The sequence below is a fragment of the Hyalella azteca genome, unplaced genomic scaffold (genome assembly GCF_000764305.2).
Source record: "Hyalella azteca isolate HAZT.00-mixed unplaced genomic scaffold, Hazt_2.0.2 contig13525, whole genome shotgun sequence".
Classification (NCBI taxonomy): Eukaryota; Metazoa; Arthropoda; class Malacostraca; order Amphipoda; family Hyalellidae; genus Hyalella; species Hyalella azteca.
Window position 1 is genome coordinate 24,231 of NW_025943443.1, and position 12,655 is coordinate 36,885.

The 12,655-nt window shown below is 40.4% G+C and overlaps 1 protein-coding gene across 1 annotated transcript; it reads left to right on the forward strand.

Moving 5' to 3' along the window:
- The first annotated feature begins 1,520 nt into the window (after nt 1–1,520).
- On the forward strand, nt 1,521–12,203 carry LOC125178899. Its single transcript, XM_047883730.1, has 3 exons — nt 1,521–2,506; nt 9,695–9,822; nt 12,116–12,203. Exons 1-3 carry the CDS (start codon nt 2,081–2,083, stop codon nt 12,201–12,203), a joined length of 642 nt encoding a protein of 213 aa, XP_047739686.1. The 5' UTR covers nt 1,521–2,080.
- Nucleotides 12,204–12,655: the final 452 nt, after the last annotated feature.

Consider the following 12,655-nt stretch of genomic DNA (forward strand, 5'->3'; position numbering starts at 1 on the left):
CAAACAATATTCTTTGCTTTTGAATATTATCTTCTATGTCTTGCTGGTAAAGAATGGAATGATACAAGTTTTAAATATAATTAAATTTTACCATGATGGTGATTTCCTAGTTTCACTTCAATATTTAAAGCCTTAATTTGATGTAATTTTTTTACTATTCAAGAGACACGTACGGCTTCAGCCAGCGGTTCCATATGGCTTCAGGCTGCGGTCGTCCGACGCTCAAGCGTCGTTCCGCCGATTTTACAGTATATATTATATGCGATCGTACATTTAATTCACCACGCTGTGGTTTTCTATTTCATGTCATATTATTTTTATAAATATTTCATATTTCGTATCATTAAATTTTATAAAAAATTCAATGTTTTCATACAATATATGAAAACCAATTATTGCCTTATTGATATTTCTTTGAGTCAGCATTAAAAATATTTCATGTTCGTATTATGCTATCTTTTATGTAGATAACAATCATTAGTCCGTTACGATTGCTACCTGGTAATTAACAGCGTGACAACTGTTACACGCGACGACAACATCGTTGTTACACACTATAATTGCATGGCTGTTATTATGCGTGATAACAACATCGATGTTACACGTGATAACACCATCGCTGTTGCATACTATGTTTGCATGACTGGTGTTATGCGTGATAACAACTAGCCGGCTGTTATGCATGTCACCAGCATGACCGTTTGTACGCGCGAGAACAGTAGTGACGACTGTTGCTCATGGGAACATCGTTATGGCGGTTATCACGCCACTACCCGCATCCGTATCCCCTGAACGCGCGACCTCGGCCCTGTTACTGCGGATGACGCGTCCAATGCCAGACGTACAATGCCAGACGTACAATGCCAGACGTACAATGCCAGACGTACAATGCCAGACGTACAATGCCAGGCATACAATGCCGGACGTACAATGCCACAGACGTACAATGCCAGACGTACAATGCCAGACTTACAATGCCAGACTTACAATGCCAGACGTACAATGCCAGACGTACAATGCCAGACGTACAAGCGTGTACGCGCAGATGTCTGGTTACTCGTGTACACCTATTGCACGTTTATAAGTACGCACAGGTGTGCTGTTATTAGTATACTTATATTGCACGTCTGTAAATGGACGTACGGAAGCACATACAGATGTGTAGATGTGTGTAGTAGGCACATATGTACGCATGAAATGTGTGCTCGTGATCGCGTGGTGTTATTGGTAAACAGTTTCTGAATGTTATATTGTAAATTATTCATATTACTGTTTTTTATTATTCTTTTCATTTAGATTGGATTTCTTCTTTTATTCAGCTTCTTTTTGCTATCTTTTTCATGCATGAGGTTATATAATTTATTTATGTCATTTTTTCATATTATATGGATTCATGAATTTTATCTTTTTCAGACGAGTTACCTTCTGATGTCATTCAATAATGAGTTTGTCAATCTGGTCAATTGGTTCCTCTCCTTATAAGTGAGAATGAATTTTAAATTTCTTTTAGGGAAAGATTATCTAGTTATGAATTAATTCCCATGTGCTTGTTTCTTATTTACTTTGAAAATTAAAATTCAAACGTGAAAGCATAAACAAGTTCAGTGACATTGATTGAGAATGAATTGTTGGAAAAGGTTGAGTGAAAAATCTTAGCATTAAGGTGATTCACTATCAGCATTAATTAGTGTATGAACACTTATAAGCTATATTCTGAACGGGGCAAGTTCGAGAATAAATATTTTTTTGTGTGGACTATATCAATTAAAGAGAGAAAATGTCGATGAAACGTGAAATTATGGTTCTTACGCTGCTAATAAGAATATTTGAAGTTGACGGACTACACCGCTGAAGAGCGAGATTATTGAAAACTAACATTTATTGAGTTGTTAAATTGAACTTTGATGAACGAGACTGACGGTAACACCGGTTTTTCAATGAGTTGACTCGTGCCAACGAGCGCATCTGCTGACACAGCTGTGTCTGTTCAACAAGGTCTGGCTGTCAGATTTCAACGTAGCTTCATATTGCAGTGGTTTGATTTCAGAATTAACCGTTCCGAAATGCTGCGACGAACGCCATGTTGCGAGACATGGGCGACATGAGCTTAAATATGGGCGACATGAAAAGCAACATGCGAGATACGGCACGCAACATGGATGGTACGATTCATCATAACATGACTCGTATCGATGTCAACGTTGATAACAGACGCGTTGACTTCAATAACAAAGAAGACATGATTAACTGCAGAGGTAGTTTGAGCACCTCGAGGTATGACCGAAGCGTCAACGCTGGTGACAATAGAGGTAACATGAGCGACATTGGACTCAACATGACTGACATCAAAGGTAACATGGACAACATGAGGAGCAACATGGTGGCTGACATGGTTGATGTACCACCACAGCACCGGCATAAGACAGCTACCAGAAGGCTGGACGAGTACCAAGACGGTTGCTTCATCGATGCGCTCAAGGTGGTACCTGGTCGCCGGACTGCGCAGGTGAGACGTGGTGAACAATGACATGATAAACAGGGGCCATTCTTTCAAAACTCGCTAAGTGAACGTAAGTACTTACGCTCTATTTTCTTCTCTGTTATTGGTGGATATTGCTTGAAAGGCCGTCAATGATTGGCTGATGAACTTACGATCTCTTACCTTTTTTGAAAGTATAGGTCCTGGTGATTAGTGATAGTAATTACTGTATATCACTTACTTAAATTGCAAGTTCACTTTTGCCTTAAAAGCAAAGAAAATGCCAAGTAAATTTACCTTATCCTTTGAAGATAACGGGAATTTACTTAACGTTTTCTTCGTTCTTGAATTTTTAATAATCGTGTCTTAAGAATGATTGTACGAGTGTATTCCAAATGATGATGTGGTGGCAATAATATTGTGTAACTATAATCAATGGTCAAACGTTATTTATGATAATGCGTTATGAATGATAGTGAATTCTAAATGATTATGTGGGTACAATGATAATGTGTTCTATTATCAACATATGTTAGTAATGATATAGTGTGTTCACATCGACTATGTTTAGTGTCAATTATAATTGTTATGGATGATATGTTTATGAATTGTAGTATGTTTTCTGGTCTGCGCTACCTGATTGTAAATTACTGCCGAAGAAGAGTGGACCGAGAATTAGAATGCTAATTTGAATAGCATAGGGCTCCAGTTAAAAGCATGCTGTTCTACATACATTATATAGCAATGAACGCTTTACGTTAAAATTTGTACCAAAGCTATGATTTGAGATCGATTTTCAAATGATAGCTTTGGATTATTTCTGATCGATTCTTTATCAAAATAAGTAATGTACCGTAATTCGATAAAAGTCAATACTTTCATTGTGATAATTGAATCACTTGTATAAACATTTTCTGGGGCAGAAAAAATTTTCAAAACAAACTTCAAGTTGATAAAATTAAGGATAAAAATATTTAAAAATTCGGAAACAAATTAGGAATTAGGCGTAAATTAAAAGGTTTCTGTTTTCTCAACTCGCGTAGTTCCCAGCAGACAGAAATCGAGCGTGAACGCTCGTACAGAACAATGCGCCGCGACCTTGTTGCTGTGCGTGCCCCGCCTTCTGTACGAATTATAGGTGGTTTAAGGGCGCCCCATCGGTGGCCGACCATGACACGCCTCTTGTTTTGACGCGAGACTTTCCCTGCCCTTGCATTTGAACTGCTCAGTGAATGCAACCAGTGAATACAACGAGTGTATGAATATCTGCATGCAACCAGTGAATGCAGCGAGTGTATGAAGATCTGCATGCAACCAGTGAATGCAGCGAGTGCATGAAGATCTGCATGCAACCAGTGAAGCATTACAAACTTCTAGCAGCTAATGAAGTTTTTCACCAAATTACTAAAGTTTTTTTACAGCAATTTTAATCAACCAATAATAAACGAGATTGCATTTGCTTGATGTATACTATAAGATATATATAAAGACGGCATTTTCTTCATGTATAATATAAAACACAAACTTCACTAGCGACTGCTTCTTTCTTAGTGAAATTTAATTTTTTCGGAAACAAATAAAGCTAAATTAATGAATAGAACCTGGAAATAAAATGTTATGACGTTATATCGATTTTGTTCAATTATTATCGCCATTGTGATTATAATTGCGTCATGTATTATAAATTGATAATTTTATGTACAATTTGTAATTTATTTCGAAGCTACGGAGCAAAATTAGATATTATATATTACACGTATTTAAATCATCGACGATCCGCCGGTGCAAATTCAGCTCAGAATTTCAATAGGGTAATGAATAGCGCGCGCGTCTCCTGGATAAATGAAAGTCAGGCGCTGACAAGCGGGCGATAAGCCTGTCTCTTATACACATCTATATGNAGAGTTTAGCAGGCAGAGAGTTTAGCAGGCAGAGAGTTTAGCAGGCAGAGAGTTTAGCAGGCAGAGAGTTTAGCAGGCAGAGAGTTTAGCAGGCAGAGAGTTTAGCAGGCAGAGAGTTTAGCAGGCAGAGAGTTTAGCAGGCAGAGAGTTTAGCAGGCAGAGAGTTTAGCAGGCAGAGAGTTTAGCAGGCAGAGAGTTTAGCAGGCAGAGAGTTTAGCAGGCAGAGAGTTTAGCAGGCAGAGAGTTTAGCAGGCAGAGAGTTTAGCAGGCAGAGAGTTTAGCAGGCAGAGAGTTTAGCAGGCAGAGAGTTTAGCAGGCAGAGAGTTTAGCAGGCAGAGAGTTTAGCAGGCAGAGAGTTTAGCAGGCAGAGAGTTTAGCAGGCAGAGAGTTTAGCAGGCAGAGAGTTTAGCAGGCAGAGAGTTTAGCAGGCAGAGAGTTTAGCAGGCAGAGAGTTTAGCAGGCAGAGAGTTTAGCAGGCAGAGAGTTTAGCAGGCAGAGAGTTTAGCAGGCAGAGAGTTTAGCAGGCAGAGAGTTTAGCAGGCAGAGAGTTTAGCAGGCAGAGAGTTTAGCAGGCAGTGAGTTTAGCAGGCAGTAAGTGACGGGAGGTTTAGTTTGGATATAAATGAGTTAGATTAACTTGAAGAGATGCAAAATTAGATCCTTTGTTCTTCTCTCTGTTGAAGCGTCAATTCTTGATCAGAGACTGTAATTACTGTCATGCTAGTTCGTATTTAATAACTGCATTGCAATAACTATTTCTAAATGTTATGAAAAGATTATTTTCATCATCATTGATACACTGATCGACCGATAAAGGATATAAATAAGAAGATATAAATTTGAGAGTGACTGATGGTCGATTTATCTATAACCGCAATTATCTGATGAATAATTTCTTTATAACTCAAATTCATAATAATATCATCTTTTATCACACTAATTAACAAGCAATAGTATTTTTTAACTCCGAATTACGAGAAAACAATTCTTTTTAAGTAATATATCTTAAAAAAGTTTTCACATCACCAACGAACAAGAGTGCAACTCTTCCGTAGGAAGAGTTGCTGTGCAGTTGTTGCATGCAGTGCAGTGATAAGCTGTGCAGTTGTTGCATGCAGTGCAGTGATAAGCTGTGCAGTTGTTGCATGCAGTGCAGTGATAAGCTGTGCAGTTGTTGCATGCAGTGCAGTGATAAGCTGTGCAGTTGTTGCATGCAGTGCAGTGATAAGCTGTGCAGTTGTTGCATGCAGTGCAGTGATAAGCTGTGCAGTTGTTGCATGCAGTGCAGTGATAAGCTGTGCAGTTGTTGCATGCAGTGCAGTGATAAGCTGTGCAGTTGTTGCATGCNGGGCTCAAACGCGTTCCTGTTTCGTAAGCTCAAACGCGTTCCTGTTTCGTAAGCTCTAGGGCGTTACTGTTTCTTGACATAAAACGGGTTGGATTCAGAGCCAGCGTAATTGGTCAAGCTCATTTTTTCTGCACATAGCAAAGGAATTCAAGCAGCAATTAATGAAGGGATTCAACAATTAAACTATTCAAGAATTGAATTGATTCAATTAGAACATCGCACATGTGCGTAGGACCTGGCAATTAAGCCTTTGCGCCGCAGATTTCTAATTAACATTGTCTATCAGCTTTAGATCTCCATTGTATCACTACGCCGATGTTGTATCAATATTTGAATCAATTATTTTGGTAACATTCACAGCAATTTCAATGCGCGTCATTCTAGACAGAGTTTTTTCGCTACCGTCAGCCTGCATGGTAGCACAGAACCGCGTATATCTGAGGCCAGTCAACGAGTCAGTGCGTTATGCTAAAGTTTAGTATTGATTCGTAATCAGAACTAAAATAATATGGAAATTCTTGAAAATGTAATAACTGAAAAATATTCTCAGAACTCAAACTATTTTCAAAAATGGAATATCTTCAATACAACACCAACCTCCAAAAGCTACTAGTCTATTGTCATGTCGCTACTACTATATACACTATTGTCTCAACTACCACAATCATCATTTCTCAGTGCCACTACAACCACGATCTCCTCATTCCTACCACCACCACCCCCAGAAGTTGATGTCCATTACGTCTGGTGCGCTGCACGACGTCGTCCTCTGTGTCGCTGATAAGACGTCCCTGGCTTTTGTTTCGTTGCAGCTCAAAGAAACTTGGTGCGCAAGGTTAGCTTGTTGCGCTCAACAGGTCTCGAGCTCGGGCACTCTACTGCTGAGAGTGTTGTTAGTGCAGCTTGGAGCGTAGATGCATCCTTCCAGTGAAGCTTGGAGCGTGGAAGTATCGTTTCAATGCAGCATGGAGCGAGGAAGTATCCTTACAATGCAGTTTGTAGCGTAGATGTATCGCTCCAATGCTGCTAGGAACGTAGAAGTATCGCTCCAATGCAGCTTGGGACGTAGATGTATGCTTCCAATGAAGCTTGGAACGTTGAATCATCGTCCCAATGCAGCTTAAAATTATGAATTTTCGCTCCCACGAGGCTTGCAACAATGAAAATTCGTTCCAATGTTGCTTCGAAAGTCGAGTTCTCGTCACAATGAAGCTTGCAACTTCGAAATTTGATTCTAACTCTGCTAGGAAAATCGAAGTATGATTCCCATGCTGGTGTAACACTGTCGTATATCGTTCCAACGAATCCTGGAACGCCCAAAAATCGTTGCACTACCTGCATTGTACAATTTCCTGAGAAATTTAGTACGACACGAACTCCATTTATTTCCTATGCTGCTCCACCGGACGATCGATAGCAGCGGCAACACGTGCCGCGGATCGTGGACACTTTGAATTTTTTCCGCATGCGGAAGTTGCGACAGATGCGCAGCGCAGAGCGCGTTGCATCTGTCCGTTACTTGCGTAGAATCTTGGTCGGCGTATCGGTGGCATTTGAGGGACCGGCAGTTTATGCAAATTATAATTCATAGGTTGTCTACATCGTTATTTTTCAAGCTTCATGACTCGAATTATGGGACCAAATGCTGAAACCAATACATGACCGCAGCATGGATAATTAAACAGACGGCTATAGTCATTGCAAGATTTCCGTGGAATTTTGCAATTCTTTGGCAATTATTGATTCTGTGCATGCACATTGCTGGCTCATCAATTAACATACGTTACATGTTCATTGACTGTTCCAGCATCATCGTCAACACACGTTACATGTTCATTGACTGTTCCAGCATCATCGTGAACACACGTCACATGTTCATCGACTGTTCCAGCATCATTGTGAACACACGTCACATGTTCATTGACTGTTCCAGCATCATCGTGAACACACGTCACATGTTCATTGTGTTCTTAGCCTGCGCGGCCTTCTTTCCTGTCCTACAGGCTGCTGCTCAGCCTGCCTCTATCTTCAATTCACACATCCTGCTTATCACACAGCGAGTTTTGATATTTCTCAAGTTTTGCTTTATTTACTCAATTGTGTATTGCTGTTCACTCACACAATTGTGCACTGGCTCGTTTCGTGTACTCAATGAACTGAATTTTGTACAGGAACTGAACTGACGAACTTGGAAGCAGGAAACAGCTATTCACGAAAATGCTAGATTTTTTTGGGCCTTTTTCTAATTTAATGCAAATTTTCAGTGCTGGGATCTTCTTTGTATCTTGTTGAGGATCATGGTCGGCATTTGTGCGGCCGCTGAGTGGCGACCGTATTCCGGCCATAATTTCCATGCGGTCAGCGCTCGCTACTTCGGTACTGGCAGAGGCCGGTGGCCACACCCTGTGGCTACACGTGCACTGTGGCAACGCCCGCCTGCCGTCTGTGGTGATGCATTATGGTGGTGAAGTTATATGCATTGTGGTGGTGATGTGTAATGGTGGTGAAGTTATATGCATTGCGGTGGTGATGTGTAATGGTGGTGAAGTTATATGCATTGCGGTGGTGATGTGTAGAGTTGTGATGGTGTGGTAGACATTGCGGTGACGTTGTGGTATGATTTTTATGAGTGGCATAAATTTTCGGGGAGTGGTGTATATCCTTACAGAATGGAGTCTGTACAAATCCAGCTTAGAATGATTTTTCTTATGCCATTTTTATTAATCATCACGCGTCTGGTCCATTTGTTGGATTTCCTTTACACGAAAATTCGTGTTCGTGTAACCCACCTATACCAAGTCTCACCAAACCAGAAAGTAAAATAAACTATAGCTAGAAATGCCCGCTAGTTTCTTAAAAAAATCGTACCTTAACAATTAAGAGCGTCGTGCGAGCATATTCAGCTCACACGGCCTGGCAGAGCGTCGTGCGTGCATGTTCAGCCCACACGGCCTGGCAGGAGCGTCGTGCGTGCATGTTCAGCCCACACGGCCTGGCAGAGCGTCGTGCGTGCATGTTCAGCCCACACGGCCTGGCAGAGCGTCGTGCGTGCATATTCAGCCCACACGGCCTGGCAGAGCGTCGTGCTGTGGGCGGTAGCGCACATTTGGTGCTCCTGTGCGGCTCTCCTAACTGCTCCCAAGGACGCGGATGTTGTCGTGTAGGACTTACCGTCCTGCGTTCATTATATAGCTTTACTAGTCCTCTTATATAGCCTTACTAGTCCTCTTATATAGCCTTACTAGTCCTCTTATATAGCCTTACTATTATTATTATCTCTAGTTTTCTATCCATGAGAGATCTAGTTCTATCCATAAGAATCGGACGTGTTGAGATTTTTTGTTTTCATCACGCGAAAGAATAGTGATTAGAAAATGTTTATTGGCATGACTTGATGTTGTTACATGATGTTGATGTTGTTACATTAGCCATTTATGGGTAGTGAAGGCGATGTGGCATGAGGTGAAAAGCATTGAATTGTTTATTATTAATTTACCGTGTGGTGGTATATTAGCTGATATATAGTGTGTTGACACGACCTAGGAGAATATACCGTGACTTGAAGACATTTACCACTTGTTTTACAGAACCTGGAGGTGATATATCTTGTGTTGACAGGACCTGGAGGTGATATATCGTGTGTTGACAGGACCTGGAGGTTACATATCGTGTGTTGACAGGACCTGGAGGTTACATATCGTGTGTTGACAGGACCTAGAGGTGATATACTGTGTGTTGACAGGACCTAGAGGTGATATACTGTGTGTTGACAGGACCTAGAGGTGATATATCTTGTGTTGACAGGACCTGGAGGTGATATACTGTGTGTTGACAGGACCTGGAGGTGATGTACTGTGTTTTGACAGGACCTGGAGGTGATATAAGATATACTGTGTGTTGACAGGACCTGGAGGTGATATACTGTGTGTTGACAGGACCTGGAGGTGATATACTGTGTGTTGACAGGACCTGGAGGTGATATATCACTGGCTACGCTCCATGGAGGCGCTGTGTTGGCTGAGGGAAGCAGCGTTGCGCTCCCTGGCGACCTCCGTGCGATACGAGACCCATGGAGCCAACGACATCCTTTACTGGTGGGTCATGGCGTCTATACTTTATACTCCTCTACTGGTGGGTCATGGCGTCTATACTTTACACTCCTCTACTGGTGGGTCATGGCGTCTATACTTTACACTCCTCTACTGGTGGGTCATGGCGTCTATACTTTATACTCCTCTACTGGTGGGTCATGGCGTCTATACTTTACACTCCTCTACTGGTGGGTCATGACGTCTATACTTTATACTATCTGGTGGGTCATGGCGTCTATACTTTACACTTCTCTACTGGTGGGTCATGGCGTCTATACTTTACACTTCTCTACTGGTTGGTCATGGCGTCTATACTTTACACTTCTCTACTGGTTGGTCATGGCGTCTATACTTTATACTCCTCTACTGCTGAGTCATGGCGTCTATACTTTATACTCCTCTACTGGTGGGTCATGGCGTCTATACTTTATACTCCTCTACTGGTGAGTCATGGCGTCTATACTTTACACTCCTCTACTGGTGGGTCATGACGTCTATACTTTATACTATTCTACTGGTGGGTCATGGCGTCTATACTTTACACTCCTCTACTGGTGGGTCATGGCGTCTATACTTTATACTCCTAATACTGGTGGGTCATGGCGTCTATACTTTACACTCCTCTACTGGTGGGTCATGGCGTCTATAATTCATTCCTGTCTACTGATTGATCATTGCATCTATACTTTATTCTCCATTATTTTCGCATACCATAAATGATACCAAACTCTCGGACACTTTTATGGCCGAAATCGTAGCCGGTTTCCATGTTTCTGTGAGCCTAAAATAGCTCCCAAAGTCAAACTAATGAACGCTGCTCGATGAAACTTTGCACGTGTGTTCAATAGGTCTTACAAATGATGTTTAGGTTGTGATAGTTTTTTCTATATCGCCTTAGTATTCATCCGGTCCTAAATTCGCAGTGTGCTTTATAAATCTCCTATCCTAGTGCACAAATTTTTCCTTTCTAACCGTGTTGAACGTTTGAAATAAAACTGAGGCGGTTCAACAGAAGCAATCCTTGAGCCTGATATTATTCGAGTCTGCCATAAATTCACAGTTTTCTATGAGAAGAATACTTTTTCTCTCTTACTAAGAGTAACTTTGTTGAAATGAAATTGTCAATCATGAGAATTTCTTGAACAAAATCCAATTTGTTTACCGAGCTTAAATATTGTTTAAATGAAGTATAGTAAGTTTATAAATTAATTTACTCTCTCTTTATTGATTTCAAAGCTAATTTCTTATTTATATTGGTGTTTTGTTATCAAAATTTGGATTAGATTGTTGTTTTACTTATCATGAAGCATAGCATACATGAATAAAATTTTTACCTGTACTTCTATTGTGAAGAATTTGAAAATAATAAATATCGAAATTACGAAAGAAATCTTAGTCTTCTATTAGAATCTTTCAAATAATTAACAATCAAAATGTCTTTTACAACACTTTTCTTTAACTTCACTTCTTCTTGGTTTGTTTGTCTGACTGCTACAAATCTTATAATCGAAATTCAACACGCTTCAACCTCTCCAATTGATCTGAAATTTTGCACACTTGCGTAAAGTTGGAGACAATGCATGAATCAATTGACAGAATATATAATATAAAAAATTAATTTAAATAAATTGAAGAAATACTTTTATCTTCTGCAAATCTTATAATCGATATTCAGCACAACTTCTACCTGTTCAATCGATCTGAAAATTTTCACACTTGCGTAAAGTCGGAGACAATGCATGAATCAATTGACAGAATAAATAATTTTGAAACATATATTTTCTCAATTTTAAAAATAAAATTTAAAAATTAATATTCGTAATATTTGCTAATAAAATTAGAAATTCATTGTACATGTGTAACATCGGAGACACTGGATTTTTTAGAAGTGTTGTCTTTAAAAAATAATTTTTAAACGCATATTATTCCTCTGCAACCTGCGATCCCAAGTCTTTTCTGTTAAATATTGGGATATTTTAGTCATATTTTAGCATCTGTTTAGAATTATCTAAAAATGTGTTACATACAGCGATACAAAGTTTTTTTCTTTTAAATATTGGGAAATTTTAGTCATATTTTAGCATCTGTTTAGAATTATCTAAAAATGTGTTATATACAGCGATACAAAGTGTTTTCGCATACAGGTAATAAAAATGGAATACAAATATAATTAATTTGATCTGTTTAGAATTATCTAAAAATGTGTTACATACAGCGATACAAAGTGTTTTCGCTTACAGGTAATAAAAATGTAATACAAATATAATTAATTTATATATACATGTGTGTACAACAGTCGCGGGGAGCTCGCTACGTGTTGGTACATCCTGCTGCGCGGCTCCGTCTTCATAGACGGCTCCATGTTCCTGCCGCGCTCCAGGTGAGTGTCTGCTGCTCCAAGCCTGCCTTTTAGTTGCTCCAGGTGAGTGTCTGCTGCTCCACGCCAGTCTTTTTGTCGCTCCAGGCCAGTCTTGGAGTTGCTCCAGGCCAGTCATTGTGTTGCAACAGGCCAGTCATTGTGTTGCTCCAGGCCAGTCTTTGTGTTGCTCCAGGCCAGTCATTGTGTTGCAACAGGCCAGTCATTGTGTTGCTCCAGGCCAGTCTTTGTGTTGCTCCAGGCCAGTCATTGAGCTCCAGGCCAGTCTTTGAGCTGCTCCAGGCCAGTCATTGAGTTGCTCCAGGCCAGTCTTTGAGTTGCTCCAGGCCAGTCATTGTGTTGCTCCAGACCAGTCATAGTGTTGCTCCAGGCCAGTCTTTGAGCTGCTCCAGGCCAGTCATTGTGTTGCTCCAGGCCAGTCTTTGTGCTGCTCCAGGCCAGTCATTGTGTTGCTCCTGG